The 21,349-nt window shown below is 40.0% G+C and overlaps 1 protein-coding gene across 1 annotated transcript in view; it reads right to left on the bottom strand.

Moving 5' to 3' along the window:
* LOC124598662 (negative elongation factor B) overlaps positions 1-21,349 on the bottom strand; it is a 136,201-nt gene that overhangs the window by 98,520 nt on the left and 16,332 nt on the right. The window contains exon 3 of the mRNA XM_047136017.1: positions 8,588-8,776. Coding sequence (XP_046991973.1) covers positions 8,588-8,776 — 189 coding nt within the window. The remainder of the gene's footprint in view (positions 1-8,587; positions 8,777-21,349) is intronic.

The following is a 21,349-nucleotide window of genomic DNA, read 5'->3' as shown; positions in this document are numbered from 1 at the left end:
ACAAGAAGAGAGGATATACTGAAGGGCAAGTTCCCATCTCCAGAGTTCTGACAGGTTGGTGTTAGTGGGAAGTATCCAGATAACCCGGACGGTGTAACACTGTGCCAAAATGTGCTGGCCGTGCACCAAGGTATGTTTAGCCACAGGGTGATCCTCATTACCAACAAACACTGTCTGCCTGTGTCCATTCATGCAAATGGACAGTTTGTTGCTGGTCATTCCCACATAGAAAGCTTCACAGTGTGGGCAGGTTAGTTGGTAAATCACGTGGGTGCTTTCACACATGGCTCTGCCTTTGATCGTGTACAACTTCCGGGTTACAGGACTGGAGTAGGTGGTGGTGGGAGGGTGCATGGGACAGGTTTTACACCGGGGGCGGTTACAAGGGTAGGAGCCAGAGGGTAGGGAAGGTGGTTTGGGGATTTCATAGGGATGAACTAAGAGGTTACGAAGGTTAGGTGGACGGCGGAAAGACACTCATGGTGGAGTGGGGAGGATTTCATGAAGGATGGATCTCATTTCAGGGCAGGATTTGAGGAAGTCGTATCCCTGCTGGAGAGCCACATTCAGAGTCTGATCCAGTCCCGGAAAGTATCCTGTCACAAGTGGGGCACTTTTGGGGTTCTTCTGTGGGAGGTTCTGGGTTTGAGGAGATGAGGAAGTGGCTCTGGTTATTTGCTTCTGTACCAGGTCGGGAGGGTAGTTGCGGGATGCGAAAGCTGTTTTCAGGTTGTTGGTGTAATGGTTCAGGGATTCCGGACTGGAGCAGATTCGTTTGGCACGAAGACCTAGGCTGTAGGGAAGGGACCGTTTGATGTGGAATGGGTGGCAGCTGTCATAATGGAGGTACGGTTGCTTGTTGGTGGGTTTGATGTAGACGGACGTGTGAAGCTGGCCATTGGACAGGTGGAGGTCAACGTCAAGGAAAGTGGCATGGGATCTGGAGTAGGACCAGGTGAATCTGATGGAACCAAAGGAGATGAGGTTGGAGAGGAAATTCTGGAGTTCTTCTTCACTGTGAGTCCAGATCATGAAGATGTCATCAATAAATCTGTACCAAACTTTGGGTTGGCAGGCCTGGGTAACCAAGAAGGCTTCCTCTAAGCGACCCATGAATAGGTTGGCGTACGAGGGGGCCATCCTAGTGCCCATGGCTGTTCCCTTTAATTGTTGGTATGTCTGGCCTTCGAAAGTGAAGAAGTTGTGGGTCAGGATGAAGCTGGCTAAGGTAATGAGGAAAGAGGTTTTTGGTAGGGTGGCAGGTGATCGGCGTGAAAGGAAGTACTCCATCGCAGCGAGGCCCTGGACGTCCGGAATATTTGTGTATAAGGAAGTGGCATCAATGGTTACAAGAATGGTTTCCATGGTTAACAGACTGGGTAGGGATTCCAGGCGTTCGAGAAAGTGGTTGGTGTCTTTGATGAAGGATGGTACACTGCATGTAATGGGTTGAAGGTGTTGATCTTCGTAGGCAGAGATATGTTCTGTGGGGGCTTGGTAGCCAGCTACAATGGGACGGCCGGGATGATTGGGTTTGTGAATTTTAGGAAGAAGGTAGAAGGTAGGGGTGCGGGGTGTTGGTGGGGTCAGGAGGTTGATGGAGTCAGGTGAAAGGTTTTGTAGGGGGCCTAAGGTTCTGACGATTCCTTGAAGCTCCGCCTGGACATCAGGAATGGGATTACCTTGGCAAACTTTGTATGTAGTGTTGTCTGAAAGCTGACGCAGTCCCTCAGCCTCAGCCCACCAAGAGTGTCTTTCCGCAGTCCACCTAACCTTTGTAACCTCTTAGTTCATCCCTATGAAATCCCCAAACCACCTTCCCTACCCTCTGGCTCCTACCCTTGTAACCGCCCCCGGTGTAAAACCTGTCCTATGCACCCTCCCACCACCACCTACTCCAGTCCTGTAACCCGGGAGGTGTACACGATCAAAGGCAGAGCCACATGTGAAAGCACCCACGTGATTTACCAACTGACCTGCCTACACTGTGAAGCTTTCTATGTGGGAATGACCAGCAACAAACTGTCCATTTGCATGAATGGACACAGGCAGACAGTGTTTGTTGGTAATGAGGATCACCCTGTGGCTAAACATACCTTGGTGCACGGCCAGCACATTTTGGCACAGTGTTACACCGTCCGGGTTATCTGGATACTTCCCACTAACACCAACCTGTCAGAACTCCGGAGATGGGAACTTGCCCTTCAGTATATCCTCTCTTCTCGTTACCCGCCAGGCCTCAATCTCCGCTAATTTCAATTTGGCGTCGCTCATACCTCACCTGTCTTTCAACAACATCTTTGCCTCTGTACTTCCGTCTCGACTGACATCTCTGCCCAAACTCTTTGCCTTTACAAATCTCTGCTTGTGTCTATGTATGTGCGGATGGATATGTGTGTGTGTGTGTGTGTGTGTGTGTGTGTGTGTGTGTGTGTGCGCGCGCGAGTGTATACCCCTTCTTTCCCCCTAAGGTAAGTCTTTCCGCTCCCGGGATTGGAATGACTCCTTACCCTCTCCCTTAAAACCCACATCCTTTCGTCTTTCCCTCTCCTTCCCTCTTTCCTGATGAGGCAACAGTTTGTTGCAAAAGCTTGAATTTCATGTGTATGTTTGTGTTTGTTTGTGTGTCTATCGACCTGCCAGCACTTTCGTTCGGTAAGTCACATCATCTGTGTTTTTAGATATATTTTTCCCACGTGGAATGTTTCTCTCTATTTTTTTATTTATATATATATATATATATATATATATATATATATATATATATATAAAACTTGTTAACAGAAATTTATTGCAACTTAGTACGAGTATTCAGAACTTCATGTAACTTAAATTTGATCTCTCATACTCCTTTATGGAGTAGTATGCTTCCTTCTCGAACCACTCTGCTAGAACATTATAAATTTATTATAGAGAGCAGAATGGGCAGCTTTTGGCAGTCTATTGAAAAATCTGGGGCCTAGATATTTGTGGCTGTTATGGACCTTAGGTAGACTAAAGTTGGGCAGACCAATTGATTGTCCAGTTCTTGAGTTGGGATCATGTACAGACATCCTAAGCTTAACATTATTTAAATTCTCTTTAACACTGAGATACACTATGTGATCAAAAATATCTGGTCACCCCCAAAAACATATACGTTTTTCATATTAGGTGCATTGCGCTGCCATCTACTGCCAGGTACCCCATATCAGTGACCACTGCAGTTGTTAGACACTGTGAGAGAGCAGAATGGGGTGCTCCGCGGAACTCACAGACTTCAAATATGGTCAGGTGATTGGGTGTCACTTGTGTCATACTCTGTACACGAGATTTCCACACTCCTAAACATCCCTAAATCCAACATTTCCGACGTGACAGTGAAGTGGAAACGTGAAGGGACACACACAGCACAAAAGTGTACAGGCTGACCTCATCTGTTGACTGACAGAAACCGCCGACAGTTGAAGAGGGTCATAATGTGTAATAGGCAGACATCTATCCAGACCATCACACAGGAATTCCAAACTGCATCAGGATCCACTACAAGTACTATGACTGTTAGGCGGGAGGTGAGAAAGCTTGGATTTCATGGTCGAGTGGCTGCTCATAAGACACACATCACGCCAGTAATTGCCAAACGATGCCTCACTTGGTGTAACAAGCATAAACATTGGACGATTGAACAGTGGAAAAATGTTGTGTGGATTTACGAATCACAGTACACAATGTGGCAATCCGATGGCAGGGTGTGGGTATGGCGAATGTCCGGTGCACGTCATCTACCAGTGTGTGTAGTGCCAACAGTAAAATTCAGAGGAAGTGGTATTATGGTGTGGTCGTGTTTTTCGTGGAGTGAGCTTGCACACCTTGTTGTTTTGTGTGGCACTATCACAGCCCCCAGGCCCTCATTGATGTCTTAAGCACCTTCTTGCTTCCCACTGTTGAAGAGCAATTTGGGGATGGTGATTGCATCTTTCAACATGATCAAGCACCTGTTCATAATGCACGCCCTGTGGCAAAGTGGTTACACAACAATAACATCCCTGTAATGGACTGGCCTGCACAGAGGCCCAACCTGAATCCTACAGAACACCTTTGGGATGTTTTGGAATGCCAACTTCATGTCAAGCCTCACTGACTGACATCAATACCTCTCCTCAGAGCAGCACTCCATGAAGAATGGGCTGCCATTCCCCAACAAACCTTCCAATATCTGATTGAATGTATTCCTGCGAGAGCGGAAGCTGTCATCAAGGCTAAGGGTGGGCCAGCACCATATTGAATTCCAACATTACCGATGGAGGGCACCACGAACTTGTAAGTCATTTTCAGCCACGTGTCCGAATACTTTTGACCACATAGTGTATATATAGAGGCTTGGGACTGTCATAATATTGAGCTCTTTGAAGTGATCTTTAATGGATTCTCTTGGAGTCAGTACTGCTATACATCTGATTACCGCCTTTTGGCACTTGAATACAGTTTTTTAGCTGGGAAAATCTCCCCATAGAAGAGTTCCATAGGTAATGTGGGAATAGAAAAATGCAAAATATGCATATATTAGTACCATTTTCCTTACATTATTCCTTAGTTTGTAGAGCAGATAAAAAACTTGAGAAAGTTTTGAGTATAATTTTTCTGTATGACTCGCCCAGCTGAGTTTCTGATCTATGTGGAAACCTAATAGGTTGTCTATTTTTTTATGTTCATTGGAGACACTTAAATTGAAAACAATATCTTCAGTTTAGTTGTAAATAGTTTGCCAGGAACCAGTTAGTGCATCAGTCCATTGCTACATTTATATTATGTCGCAGCTACTCTGAACTGTCAACCTGTGTGATCTGAGTTGTATCATCTGCGTACAGTAATGCCTGAAAAGGCAAAAATGAGGGTAAGTCAGACAATGAATAGGGATGGACCCAGTACTGAGCCCTGTGGAACACCTTTTGTAACAGGTAATAAGCCTGACCTTTAGTTGTTTATAGTTACCATCTGCTTTCTGTTGCTTAGGTACGACTCAATAAGGTGAAGAACATCCTCTCCCACTCTGTAGTATTGGAGTTCTTTTATACGTATAATATGGGAGACAGTGTCTAAAGCTTCCTCAAATCTATAAGAGTTGCACAGGTTGTTTTTTTTTTCAGTCTCAAAAGAATAATATATTTTTGTGATAATAATCTCAACTGCTTTAACAGTGGAGAGATGACATCCGAAACCATATTGTGAGGAGCTAATAGATTATTTTTCTTAAAGTGCCGGTTCATCTGTTTGTGCATACAATAGTTTATAATTTTTTATATGATTGGTGTGAGTGAAATGGGATGACAGTTATGAGGAGATGCTTTATCACCTTTCTTATGGATAGATGTTACAATAGTAATTTTTAGGCAATCTGGCAAGATTCCTTCGTGTAGCATTTGGCTGATGATTTTGGTTAGTGGCAGTACAATTTCTCTCTTTATATTTCCTATCAGGTGATTTGAAAGTCCATAGAAGTATTCTGCTTTTGACTTGCGAAGTTTGACAATTGCTTCGCTAACCTGTCTGTAGAATACACAAGTCCAGCAGAAATTGTTGTATTGCTTACTATCTACAGTTGGAAGCAATACTGCAGCTTTATTTGCATCCTCAGTGAGATTTTTATTTGAGCCAGAACTGGTAAAGTGTACATTTAAGGTGTCTGGATGGATTGGAATGTTGTTGCATATATTTTCAGAGCTTATATCTGTTTTGATAACTTTCCATGCTGTTTTACACTTATTTATCAAATTGAGTATGTAACTGTCATTGGCTTTCCTCTTGGCTGCTCTAATTTCTCTTCAATATCCCCTTCTCGGTGTTGTGTAACCTTCCTTCTCAGCTTGATCCTGTTGCAATCTGTCATAGTAAGCCATCATTTCTTCCCTAAGTTTGCGCAGGTGTGGCGTGTATCAGTTTCTCAGTTCTTGCAGTTTATTACTCTGTTTCTGCTTTGGGAGTTTCCTGTGATATTTGGACAACATGAGTTAAGGTTTTCTACTAATAATTCTAAAAAATTCTGTGTTAAATCATTGACAGACATACCATTAGTAAGTACTGTATTCCAGTTTATGTGATTAAGATTGGTTTTTAACTGATTCAATTTATGTGCATTGACTGGCCTGATTACTCTTCCTAGTTCAGTTGAAGAACTGTCTGTTTTGTTGTTTAGAGGGTGCCTAAGCCAAAGCCCTGCAGGATATCCAAGGTTTACAGTACCAAATTCAGTTTTATTTGGCTGAAAGTTGCATATTATATTATCTAGGCAAGCACTGAGCCCGGTGGGTTTGTCATTTAGGCAGCAGAAGTCTTAATATGTCTAATAGGTGCTTCACATGTTTGGCTTTATACCTAATAACTACATTAATATCACCAAATACCAAAACTTGGCAGTGTTTGTATTTTAAGAGCATTTTCATCATTTTTTCAAGATTTTTTATGAATAATTCTGTGTTATCACTAGGAGAGTGGTACACTGATATAGCTATTAGTTCATGACTTGGCATCATCATTGCTGAGACTTCAAAAACTGCTTCTATACATAGAGAACTCACATCTACCACTTTGTATTCTAAACTGCTTGTTTCTTTGATAAAGATTGAAACACCACCATGCTTCAAATTTGTTCTACAGAAACAAGTTGCTAATTGTTACTGATAAAGTACACTTACTTCAAGTTCACTATAATTTGACCAGTGTTCATTTGCTAGCAGAACATCGCAACTTAATTTCTCCAGCCACCATTCCATTTCTGTGAGTTTATTTTTTAGTGACTGTATATTAATATGCAAGAAAACCACTATTTTTGCATTACTGTGTGACTGGCTGGACACACAAAATTCTTGACTATTGTCGTCTGGCTGCGCCAGGTGAAATGCATCAGATCACTTAAGCTATGCCTCCATTGTGTGTATCACGTAAGAAATACTGAGGTTCCTTCCATGTGTGTGTTAGACAAGCTGTTTTTTCTGCTGGTGATGCTGATAGTGGAGATGCTGGTGTTGTCTCTGCTGTGCTGAGAGTGTTCCTGTTTAAGATGATTTCACTTTTGTGTATTTGATTCTTGTTGTTGATATTATCATTTATGTTTTTTATGCGCAGTTTTTTCCGCAGGGTATTAAGGTCTAATACATGTGATGTGTGGAATCTGTGGTCCATGTTGCTAAAATTGAGGATTTTTACATTTTTGAAATGTTTACATAACACTGACATTTGTTCATTGGTGGCAGTAATGTCTTTGTTTACCCATGACCACAGTGGTTAGTTGTATCGGCATAGGATATTCAACACGAAGACATTTGTGTGTCTCAGCTATCCTAAGCAATTTTTTAGTTCCAGTTTTGCTTTACATGTTACTTGTTTGTTTGCATCATTTGACCCACTGCAAAACACAAAATAATCTTTCAAGGGCAAACTTATTGCATCTGTGGACCATGCGTGTTTACTTACTTCAGACATAATTGTGCCAGACTTCATGAAGGCACTTGCATTTACTGTAGGCTGTTCATTGAGGAGACGAACAAATATTCAATCATGATCGTCTGCCATAACAATTACTTTGTTTCTCTGTTCACGATTCTTACCGCTTTTAGACTGTACACTTTTATATTTTTATCAACAACACATACATTTTTGGAATATTACTTTCACTGTTTCTGCTGTTTTCAACAACTAACTTAGGCCTCAATAATTTCTGCAAAGAATACAAATATGCAACAACAAAGAAGTTAAACCAAATGTGAAATGGGGCATGATAAACATACACTTTTTGTCACATACAGTATTCCTGTGTTGTCAAGTACTACTGAGTAGCAATGAATGCATATGTTTAACACACAGGGCTACATTCATATTATATGCACCGGGCTAAGTAAATCATTTCATTGTATTACACATTCCCTGGTTGAGTAGCATCTGTACAAGTATTTATATTACTTTGGCACGAATAAATATTACTGTTTCCATTACTAAGGTTCCATTTGTTATGTTGTATTACAATCTTGAACCATGCCCTTATGCTGGGACAAGTTTAATCAAAACTGATCACCTCAGTGGCTCTGGAGAACCTGTTAAGCCAACACATTCTTGATCCCTGCTGGGGAAATGTTACATATGAGATATGACACAAAAGATAAAGGACAGATACTGAGGATTCTGTACCTAGCAAATATGTTCAATTAGTAGTGAATCCCTTTAAAGTACGGTCCATTTGAATACACAAATGTCAGTGTACTTTGCTACCACTGCTCAGAACATTTCTGCATCTTTTCTCTAGGGCTGCATTGGAACTACACTGCGTTTGTTTCCTACAGGAGCCCAAGAACACTTTTATTATAAATTGCTCATCCACTACCAATAATTTGATATCGATTTCATGGAACTTGTCACAGTTTAAACTTGAAAGGCACACATTAACAAACCATGACAAAAAATTTCCTAATTAGTTTATGTACAACATACTTCTTTTCTAAACAGTAGTACACGTTCCACACTGCTTCTACAACAATGAATTAATTTTGATAAACCCCAGAACATTTCAAATAATTTTCAAAGATGCCTTCAAATTGGATAACATGTACTACTGTACCAGAACTTTCAGATATTTGTCTTCAATGTGAGGCGTATTGCGAAGAATACACATAACCACAGGCCGAAGAGCCTTTACTCGTACAACTGAGAAGCTCTTGGCCAAAAGTTCTTTCAGTTTGCGGTCTCTTTCCTTTCCTTCCTTCTGACCAATTTCATTTATATGTTGTACCAAGCGGTCCCTCAGTTCCTGAAAACAAAAATATTTTCTTCAGCAACTTATGTGCAAATCACAGTGCAGGCTAATTAACAGTCTGTCTTGAAAGAAAATAGTTGTTTCAACAATTTATGAACAAGTTTAGTATCATATTACAATCAATAGTAAGCATGGTACTTCTTAACAGAGATAATATCTAAAAACATAATAACTGTCAAATGAAACACTACAAATAAAATCACAATTTCTGCCCCTGAAATCTGCAGCTAACACCAAAAATAAAACAACAGCCATGAAAAACAGCATGCTGGTACCTGTCCTTCAATAAAGCAGATTAGTTAAAAGTATGTACAATGAAAACAATACACTCAGAAACCTTTAATTAAGTGCAAAAATACTATACTTTGTAACAAAATTAAGTGTTAGGAATTTTCTAATTTAATACACAGCTGTAATTAATTTTTTTTTATTTTGACTTGAATTTTGGTCAAATTCAGACCATTATTGGAGCATAAAATACCAGTTAAAACCCTATTAAAACACAGAGAAACAAACAACTGAATATTGTAGCTTAGGCATGCAAAACAGGACTGCGGCAGAGATGGAGGTGCAAGGTTTATAAGGAGGACAGTTATTCTGGTAAAAGCATGATAAAACATAATCATATGTTAACATAAAACATGAAACAAAAAAATGAACATCTTTAGAAATAAAAACATGTATCTCTCTGCCTTTCTTTCCAGCTTCCAAATAAGAATAGATAAATGTCAGCAAGAACCTCTCTATGAGGAACGAGGGCATTTCGAAAAGTAAAGATACAATGGCTCGCAGTCCTTAAATAGAACATTTATTTAGAAAACGTCCGTTACATCTTATTAACTGGATTATTTGTTATTTTTCGACATAATCAACCCCATTATCCAAACATTTGTTAAGTCGGTGCACAAGCTTTTGTATCCCACGGTCACAGAAGGTTGCCGCCTGTTGTCGGAACCACATTTCAACTTCATCTTTGATCTCTTCATCATCGTGGAATGATTTTCCACCAAGATGTGACTTCAGGTAACGGAAGACATGGAAGTCGGTGGGCGCAAGGTCTGAGCTGTATGGCATGTGGTCCAATACGTCCCATTTGAATTGTTTGAGTAGTGCTTTGGTTACGAGCGCTGTGTGAGGCCGAGTGTTGTCATGAAGCAAGTGGGCTCCACTTGTCTGCATTCCCCTGCGTTTGTTTTGAATTGCCCTTCGAAGACATTTCAAAGTCCGGCAATATGCAGCAGCATTAATTGTCGTTCCAGGAGGCATAAATTCCAACAGAAGAGTGTCTTGTCTCTCCCAAAAAACAGAAGCCATGATTTTCTTCGCTGAAATCAACATTTTAGATTTCTTGGCTTTTGGTGAATTCGAATGGCACCATTGCATTGATTGTTGCTTGGATTCAGGTGTATGGTGATAAACCCACGTCTCGTCACCTGTCACAACGTGATCAAGGAACTCATCACCTGCTTCAGCATAGCATGTGAGGAAGTCGAGTGCAAAGCCCATCCTTTTTTTTTGTGTTCTTCCGTTAACAGTTTTGGAACCCAGCATGCACACAATTTCGTGTACCCTAACTTGACAGTCACAATGTCATAAAGAGTTGTCATTGACACGTCCGGTATGATCTGCTGCCATTCTTTCAATGTGAGACGTCTATTCACACGAATTGCTTCCTCCGTTCTCCGAAGAAGGGCATCAGAGATCACAGATGGCTGACCTGTTCTTTGTTCATCATGAACATCGGTCCTACCTTCAGAGAAATGACGACACCATTTGATTACATTTTGTCAATCCATAATGTTCCCATGAACAGAAACAATTTCTTTGTGAATGTCTGCTGGTCGCTGACCTTTTGCATGAAGAAAACATATGATGGAGCGAACTTCGCATTTAGCGGGATTCTGAATTGGCGTAGCCATTTTAAACATGACATACTCCAACCAGAAGCAACGTTCAACTGCCGAACGACAACGAGGAGAAAGCTAATGGTTCAAGATTAACACCACTTGCTCGTCAAAACTCTTCTGTTCCTCTGGCGTACGGTGTATCTTTACTTTTCGAAATACCCTCGTACATATATACATTCTGGTATGTACAACAATAATGAAAAATCTGAGTATTGTCCTTATCATTTCAACTTCACCATGTTTGATTCTTGTTAGTATAAATTAGACAATATCATCAGACTTTCAAATAACTGTATTTTAAAACTTTCTGTAGATTAAAATTTTGGGTCAGATTGGAGCTGAAACCTAGGATGTTTTCCTTTCACAAGCAAGCTCCTTACTGACTGAGCAATACAAGTATGACTCATGACCTACCCTCACAGTCTTGGTCTGACACACAATTTTAATCTGTTCCAGCACACACACACACACACACACACACACACACACACACACACACACACACACACACCTGCAAAACGAAAATTCATTCAGGGGCTTTAATTATATTTCACTTTTCCATTAAATATCTTGTATTATTATTATTATTATTATTATTAATATTATTATTAGCATTAGCAGTAACTGTCTCCTGGTCTTTGTATGAGTAACGGTCCTTGTATGAGTAACAGAATTTAGCTTAATCACCATTTGCCACTCAAGTCATTATTTAAAGGTAGAACAAAATTTTCCCTTAGCCAGTAGTTGCAGTCTAAAAATCTCTAACCAGTTCTAGGTACATTCCTTTCAATATATTACTCTTATTTATTTCTTAATTAACGTGTTCAGCACAGTTCCTATTGGTCTTTCTCGCTACACACCACTTGAGATATTTATCACAAATGAGTGTATTATTGCTGTAATGTATGAAAATGTCTTTCTACCATGCTACTTTCATAAGTTTCATAGAAATTTTATGCCGCTAAATACCAACACCTCCCTTCACATAGGGCATTGTTCCACTCAGTTAGGTTCAACACCTACATCTACATTTATACTCTGCAAACCACTTTGAAATGCATGGCAGAGGATATGTCCTATTGTACCAGTTATTAGAGCTTTTTTCCCATTCCATTCACTTATGAAGTGGAGAAGAATTATTGTTTGAATACATCAATGCACATTGCAATTAATCTAATCATGTCTCCACGATCCCTACAAGAACAATAAGTGGTGGTTGTTGTATATTGTGAAGGCATCTTCAAAGCCAGTTCTTGAAATTTTGTAAACAGGCTCTCTTAGGATAGTTTACATCTCTCTTCAAGAGGCTAACAGTTCAGTTCCTTCAGAACCTCTGCGGCACCTTCCAACGGGTCAAATAAACCTGTGACCATTTGTGCTGCTCTTCACTGTAAACATATAAGGTCCCCTGTTTTCCCCGTTTGGTACGAGACCCACACACTCGAGCAATATTCTAGAACTACCAATAAACTGAAGGCTGCCATCTGCTTTACACAAGACTGCGCCTATGTTATCTTCACATTTCATATCCATATGGACTGTTACCCACCAGGTATTTGTATGAATTGACGAATATAATTCTGGACTCATTGATATTATAGTCATAGGGCACCACATGTTTTCATTTTGTAAAGTGCACAATTTTACATTTCTGAACATTTGAAGCAATTTGCCACTCTTTGCATCATTTTGAAATCTTGTCACGATCAGACTGAATATTCACACAGCCCCTTTCAGACAGTACTTTATTATAGACAACTGCATCATTTGCAAAAACTCGAAAGTTACTATTAATATTCTCCACAACATCATTAACGTACAAAATGAACAGCAAGGTGTGAAGACACTTCCCTGGGGTATTCTCAAAGTTACTTCTGTATCCGTTGATGACTCTCCATCCAAGGCAAGACGCTGAACCCTCCACACCAAGAAATCCTCAACACAGTCACAAATTTCGCTTGATGCCTCATACAAGTGTACTTTTCATAAGTGTAGATGTGGCACCGAGTCAAATGCTTTTCGAAAATCAAGAAATATTGAATCTATCTGTCTGCCCTGATCTATGGCTTTCAGAATGTCTTGTGAGAAAAGTACAAGTGGATTTCACATGATTGATGTTTTCGGAATCCATGCTGGTTGGGATGGAGGAGGTGTCATTCTGTTCAAGTTACCTCAGTACATTTGAACTCAGAACTTGTTCTAAAATTCTACAACAAATAGATGTCAAGGATTCTGGATGGTAGTTTTGTGAATCACTTCTCTTATCCTTGTAGAAAGGTGTGACTTGCGCTTTCTTCCAACTACTGATGACAGTTTTTTGTGCGAGGGATCTACAAAAGTTTATAGCTGAGAGAATGGCTAACTTGACTGCAAATTCAGTACAGAATGTGAAAGGGATTTCATCAGGGCTTGAGGCTTTATTCATTTTAAGGATTTCATCTTTTCTCAATACCACTGACTCACTCATCTTTTCTGTGGTATGAGAATTAAACTGCAGCAATATTTCTGGGTTTTTCCTTTGTAAAGAAACACTTGAAAATAAGCATTTCAGCTTTTGCTTTGCTACTATGAGTTCCTGTCTCACCTGTGAGTGACTGGACAGTTCTCTGGTGCCACTAATAATCTTTACATATGACCAGAATTTCTTTGGGTTTTGTGAGAGCTCTTTCAACAGTATTCTGCTGTGGCAATCACGAACGTCTTCATACATTGCTCTCTTGACTGCCTAATGTATTTCATTCAGCATCTGTCTATCTATGGCGCTATGCTTTGTTTTATATCTGACACAAAGCAGTCCCTGTTTCTTTAGAAGTTTATTTACAGCGACTGCATACCATGGAGAGTTCCTCCCATCCTGAAGTGTTCACAGATCAACCCAGTGCATGGTCAACTATTCTTTTAAACTTGAGCCAAGTTCCTCTAACTCCACATATTACTATCTGAGTGAAAAGCTTCAAATTCCTCATTGAAACATAATACTACTGTTTATTTATCTACCTTACTGAGCATATAAATCTTTTACATGTTCTAATTGCCCTTAGTACTTTGGTAATGATTGTTGCTACAACTACCTCATGGCCATGGACACCAGTTTTGATGTAGACATCCTCAAAGAGGGCTGGTCTACTTGTTGCCATTAGATCTAATGAATTTCTATCATGAGTGGATTTCCAAACTATCTGGTCTAGGTAGTTTTCAGAGTAGGCATTTAGTAATGTTCCACAGGATATCTTGTCGTGCCTGATTGGGGCCCTTACTTACAAGTGAACTGAGGGTTTCCATAAAGTTTTCAGTTAGAGCAGGTGATGAGTTGGTTGATTGCTATAAGGATCAGTTATAATTTTATACCTATCCCTGATACTGAGTCTTGCCCAAACAATCTTGCATGCAGCTTTAATTTCTATCTCAGTGGATTTGAGTTTCTTGTCTACTGTGACAAATACATTACCTCCACTTCACAGTAGCCTGTCCTTTCAATATACGTGCAACTTTTTCCTATAAACCTTACTGCAATCAACTTCAGGTTTAAACCAGCTTTCTATACCTAGTGTTATGTGAGCTTCAATGCTTTTTGGGAGTGCTTTAAACTCTATCAGTTTGTTCTGAATGCACTGCCATTTAACCACTAGGATTTTAATACTCTCACCTGTGTGTATGTGAGGTGTGAGGGATGGGGGGTGGGGCAGGATGGGGGGCGCGAGGCTACTTCTTTGGATCCTACACTGATACATTTTTGGTCTCACACAGCTATTGTTACCTGGACTGGATAGGAAATTGCCTAGTCTACAGAAACCCTTATGTGCTCTGCACACACTGCAAGCTACCTGGTAGCAGACTCTGATGTGTCGTGCACACCTGATCCATTTAGGAGGACTTTACAGTTTTCAAGCCTATGGCACAACTCTATTCAAGCACAGCCTATCTTGTCAAAGAACCTTTGCAGTCTCTGGTTCAATTCCTCCACTGGACTCAGAGTGAGGGGGCAACGACCTGTTCTGGGAACAACGTCCCACATTACGAGCTTCTTTGAACCTCTCTGAGCACGGCTAGTATTCTCAACCTTCTCTGCCGTTCATTGAAATGAACCAAGTATGACGGGCACTGTTTGTTCCAATGTGCACCACAATTTGCAGTTGGTTGCACCCTGTTTCCTTAATGGTTTCCATAATAGCCTCTTCAATATATTGAATGAGGCTCCTAGGAACACACACTGAGTGGACACAGTGTTCCTTCCCATCCTTTGGTACCATTTCCCTAAGTGGCACCATTATTCACTGTACGTTTGAACTGCCGGTGATTAACAGGGCCCTACCCTTTTGTGTTTGTTTCCCCTTGACATGGACACAACATGTTTCCCAACAGTTGAAGTGAGTCTCATTGGCTCAGTTTCCATTTCAGTGAAATACAGCACCTCTAACTTTTTGGTTGGGAGACAGATATAACATCCTGAGTTCTCTCTGGTCCTCATCTCCCCTGCACAGAATGCCTGAACCTACCACTGACAAGCCACTCACAGTAAAGTGGATGAGTAGTGAGGGATCCTCGATTTCCTGCAGAAGAGACAGCACCTTTGGTACCTCTGGTGTATGACACTCAGTAGCCCTGCCATCACACTCATTCACAGCACCTTCTGATTGCCTGACAGCAGTCACGGTGATCTGCAACTGCTTACAAAAAGCAACTAACTCATCCTGTGTCCAAGAACAGCAAACACAGTGGGGTTGCATTGTGTCCTATGCAATATTTCACACACTTTCAGCTATATTTGTTGATTATTTTTTAATTTATGGTTTTGATATGCTCCAATATTTATGGGCTTGATATGCTACGAATATCACCAGTAGTCTTTTAGAACTGAAGCAATTTACAGCCAATACAAAATATCGATTACAACTACAGTGAGCCTTGCTATAAATTTACTATTTCCCTGAACTGTTTTTCAGGTAACAATTACTAACAAATTATTCAATAGCTTTAATTAATGATAAATGCTGACAATATATACTTCTATTAAAAGAGAATGCTATTGTGACACTATATGTTAGTTATTTACAATAACAGTTACTATGGAGTAGGTTACACCCAATACTGTTTGATTGTGTCCAAAAATTCTCAGAAGTATACCGTTTTTGCACATATATAATGAAATTGAGGAACTAATGGTTTTGAGCGAGGACATTGTGACCAAGTTTCTAAAACACACGGGTTGTGTCTACTATTAACAATTTTGTACTGCACAATATATCACAACACAAGTCCTCCTAACTGGCACAAGCTTTGATACAATCAACACAAAAAAACATGTTTAAATTTTACATCCAGCATTGGACCTTAGGTTTTGAGGTAGTTTTATAAGACACACATGATTTTACTTGGACACAGTGTAAATGGCAGAAGTCAGGGTGTATACACAAGCATAAGCAAATAAACGTGTGAACTGCACAGTCTTTTTGAATTTGGCTGATAGTACTATCACTGAACTTGTGTCATCTTCATCCTTTCTGTTGTGTATTCAACAAGGTTTGTCGTAAGTGAAAGTGCCCCTGTCATTAGCGGGTATGGAATATTTGGACATGTGCCTTTTTTCCTATCTTAACACACTAACACCATAGCAGCAACAGCTCAACAGTTCTTTGTCATAAAATGCACTATGTCATCTCTTGTGTTGTGTTTACAGTCTTAAATGCAAAAGTTTTTAATGACACAGTTCCTACTCCATCACACATACCATAGTAAATTCCTCCTTGGAGTAGCAGTTTCTGTTTCAATTACATGATACATACAAATGCCCATTAACTTCTGGACATCAGAGTTCTGTCTAGTTATATTCTTGGCATGAACCCATGACACAAGTCACATCTCTCTTCCTGGCAACACTACATGAGAGAGATGTAGCTCACTACTTCTGTTCCCTAGGGATCTCTCTTGCAGAGTATACCTTCTACCACTTCTCACTACAATACCAAAAGAAAAAATTAATTCATTTTTGTTGGTACGATATCTCTCTACACACTGAAATGAGAAATCCTCACAAAGAAAACACTCATCTTTACTATTCTTTAAAATACCAATAGACACTTTCAGCCAACTGGGCCATTTTTAAAAGCCTTAATTGAACTGTGTAAGCGAAACTTAAACGCTATGCAGCCTAAGCCATTCACATGCAGTATCATCACTGTCAAAGTCACCTCAATCCAGAGGTGTGTGGCATCACTTAGGTCTGAACTGAGGTTTTAAGGACAAAGAAGTTTTATCACTTAAGTTGCTCCAGACACACTACAAAAACACATTTTCACTATGTCGTGATATATACATTTAGACTGTGATGACAATGGCACCACATATGGATGGCCTTTTTCTGGGGTCATCAACCTTGCTTCTTGTCTGATGTGGTCTGCCACAAATTACTGTCCTGCGCCAATCTCTTCATCTCAGAGTAGCAGTTGCACCCAATGCCCTCAATTATTTGTTGAATATATCTCAATCTCTGTCTTCCCCTGAAGTTTTTGCCCTCCACAGCTCCCTCTAGTGCCATGAAAGTTATTCCTTGATGTCTTCACACATGTCCTATCATCCTGTTCCTTCTTTTTGTCAATGTTTTCCAGATACTCTTCTCCTCCCCAATTCTGTGGAGAACCTCCCCATTTCTTATCTTATAAGTCCGCCTAATTTTCAACATCCTCCAATGGCATCACATCTCAAACAATTAGACCTTCTTCTTTTCCAGTTTGTGAATGGATTAGATATTACTAAATATTATCCTTTTTTGCTTGAGCACTCAAGTGAAGACACTTTAAAATGGCCCTGTGGGCTGAAACTGTCAGTTTAATAAAGAAGAGTTATAGCCATTAATGGGATTTTCTTTACAATGATTTCCCATTTCAGCTGTGAAAGCACCAATGAAATACTGAACACTCATGCCAAAATTTGATCTTCCAGAATTGTTTCACTGAGGAATATTGTAATACAGTACCCGCCCTTAGTCACTGCAAGAACATATAAATGCAAGATGTAGATGTATGTAATTGCAAAATGGAAAATCAACAAACCGCCCAATAGTGGAAGGCATTTGGACCTGATGAGGTAGCTGAAAGATTATGTGAAATAACTTGCTTTCTTTCAAGCAGCAGTTTATTGTAGGTCTCTGAAACAATGAAAGGTTCCTAGTGACTGGAAAAAAGCCAGGTAATTCCCATTTTAAAGAAAGGGTTGTCTGAGAGATGGCTATTTAATAACAGACCTATTTGGGAAAAACTGTCAGATGTAAAAGTAACTCCACGTGTACCCCAAGCGGCTGTTGAAGGGCCATTACTGCTTAAGATGTATGTAAACGATCTAGTGGACACCGTCTGCAGTTTTGTGATGCTGTTCATGGATGATGCTGTCGGCTACAGAGTGTGAACAAATGTAACGCACTGCACTAAAATAGGCAAGGAGATCAATTACTATTCAGTTATGAAATTGGTGATAAATCACTTGAAACGGTAATAACTGTAAAATCCCTAAGAGCAGCCTAAAGTACAACGATTACATGAAACTAGTTCTAGCAAAAGCAGATGTCAGACTGAAATTAACTGGAAGAATCTGGAGGAAACATAACTCATACACGAAACAAATGGTTAAAAAATTCTTGAATTTTGGTTGACAGCCTGGGACCCTTAGCAGGTGGGATTAATAGAAGAGAGTGATAAGATCAAACACAGAGCAGCACATTTCATACCAGATTCATTTAGCACATGTGAGAATGTTAACGGAGATGCTTAGAAAAAACTCCAGTGACAGACCACAAGAAAGGCATTGTCCATCACGAAGATGTTTATTGTTGTGTGGTGTGTGTGGTTTGAGGTTTTCAGGCGCTAAACAGCGTGGTCATCAGCGCCCAAACGCATAGAAACAGGAACATATGCGGTGAAGGGACAAATACGGACATGTTTATTGTTACGATTTCGATAGTGTAAATTCCAAAAGGAATCTGGCGATATATTACTTGCTCTCACAAAATGAACACAACAAGAAAATAAGAGTAATTACAGCTCATATGAAGCTAACAGACAGTCACTCTTCAAACACAACATTCTGGAGTGAATAAGAAAGGGACAAAATGATAGTGGCAACAGAGGTACCCTCCACCACACACTGCAAGGTGATTTTCAGTGTGTTGTTGAAGTAAAAGGGTACAGGTACTATAAAACCCGTACCCTTAAAAGTCTGATGCATGGACAGCCCCCATTCCATTCCAGTTCTGACTTCATTCTTGTTGGTGCTCTGTAATTGATTAATTCTTGTGAAGCTAACTAAGACTCCTCTCAAACTATTTAAGTTGATTATTTAGGAGATAGCCTTTAGGATATACTTTTGAAAATTATTATGCACATGAATAATGAGACTAATTCTTCTGTAAAATATTTGCAAAAGCTTTTAATTCTGATTACTGTTTTATCACGGATTTGAAGACTGGATAATTGATTACTGAATGTCTTATAAAGTCTGACTTTGGTGTCAGTGATACTGCTGAAATGGCTTGAATATAAAAATATTAATTTTCTGACCATGCAGCTTTGTTAATTCCACTTCTTTACACATTCATGCACAGAAAGAATGGTTACGAGAGTTTCTCTCTCAGTGGCGCGTAGACGGTACTGTCTTCATATTGTATAACACATAAAAATTCTGACAAAAGGATTGCTCCCCCAAATGGTTTTTACAATATTGCATGTTCTGTCTACAATATCCAACCTCGGCTGATCCTTACAATCCAAACTGACTGACTATATACAACATGTCAAAAAAAAAAAAAAAAAAAAAGCACTGACATCACTTAATAAGTTGTGTGGGAGGGCAAACTGATCTGTTTTCATGACAGACAGAACCCATATCCAGAAACGTGCAGCTTGGGTGCTGAGAGTGTCTAAGTCTGAAAAAGAACCATTATGACAGTTTGTTCTCATTCGTTTTGGTACCTGAATACGGAAGGTATGCAACCCTTTAGCCATCTGTGTACTGGGGTTAGATGGCCTGAGCCTAATAACATTCCTGTGGATGCAATACATTCCTCAACACAGCTCATGTGCACATCCTACTGAGGACCTTGTGTGGTCTGCCAATGGAGTAACATTGTTGACAGCAGTATAACATGTACAGTACACAACTGCGCAAGTGACAGACATTGTGCTTGCATACAGCAAAGAGGACTGCAATGGGAGAGATGCTGCAAGATTGTATGCAGAACATTTTCCAAACAGACATACCCAACATCATTCCATGGTTGCAGTCATCAAGAGATGTCTCAGAGAAGCTGGAAAGTTGCACTTTTTCTGCCTGAGGTCCCACTGGTACAGCACAGTAGCAGCACTTTGTGCTTGGTACTTGTGAATACTATCCCCTGTCTACTGTTTGTTCTTTAATAAGTGCCGAAACATGATGTGGATCATCCACACTTGGCTCAAACATTACAGTTGGAGGAGACTGTGTTGACAGTGTTTGAAAAGGACCCAGCCACCAAACTCAGCAGGTAGCTTTGAGTTAGTTTGAGATACATAGCATGTTGTGATGTCATGCTCTTTGATGCTGAGCCAGTAAACAACAGGTAGCACTAATGCCTGCATGACCAGTAATTTTGACAAGTGGTCGATTGGCCGGAGAGCACTTGTATACTGGTCTGCAAGATAACTGGACCTCACCCCATTAGGCTTCTATCTCTGGGGGTACATGAAAGCTGAGGTGTATTCCACCACTGTTGAGTTGGAGGTGGAATTGGTTGCAAGATTCTTGCAGCATCCATACAAATACAGAACACACCATGCATTTTCCAGTGAATACGAGACTCCCTGCTACGTCAAGACTGGCTCTGGACTGAGGTTAATGGTGCTTCTTTTGAGCATATATTGCTATCTAATTGCAATCAGAACAATAAAGCAATGAAAAACATACAACACTGTTTTACTCTCAATTTCACCCAATAACCAACGCATACTCACAAGGGGAGGCCATGAGCCATGACACTGGGATCAAGGGTTCACTTCAAACTTTGTACAGGCCATCAAAACAACAAAAAGTGCAAATAGTAAGGGGCCCTTCTCAGACAATTCCAAAAAAGTCACAGGAGAAGTTTTACGTGTCTATTATATATGTAATGTATCTGTCCATACGTACTGGATGAGAATTCATGGTGGTCAGGTTCAAGCTCCAGAAGACGAGCTAGTATGAGGTGGTGGTTTGACTCCCGCTCAGAATTAAATTTTAATTTGTATTTTATTTCATCACTGGTCATATTATTTATTTTTATGACATTTGAAAGGTAATATAACTTTTTTTAAAAAGTGTATTTGAACGAAGTTTTAGTGAATTTAATGTTATTTGACTAGATACTATTTTTAATTAAATTTAATTATTAGAAAAAACATATTTATAACTACTGACAAGTAAATGCAGAAACACATAGAATTTTCCTAAAATGTATGCCTGTCATGATTTGCAAAATCCCTTATACATACAATCTGGTAAGGTACCCAGAACTACTTTGTACCTCGACACTTCAAGCTGTAAGCACAGAGGCAGGCCCCATTTGGCAGGTAACCTGTGTAGTGGTGAGATGTTGCTTATGTAATAAGAATGAATAGTGTAGGTGAAATTTTTTTAATATCACAGAATTCACCCTTGC

Source organism: Schistocerca americana, chromosome 1, assembly GCF_021461395.2.
Source record: "Schistocerca americana isolate TAMUIC-IGC-003095 chromosome 1, iqSchAmer2.1, whole genome shotgun sequence".
Taxonomy (NCBI): domain Eukaryota; kingdom Metazoa; phylum Arthropoda; class Insecta; order Orthoptera; family Acrididae; genus Schistocerca; species Schistocerca americana.
Note: the sequence above shows the minus strand (reverse complement) of the source record. Positions and strands in the feature narration are given on the sequence as shown.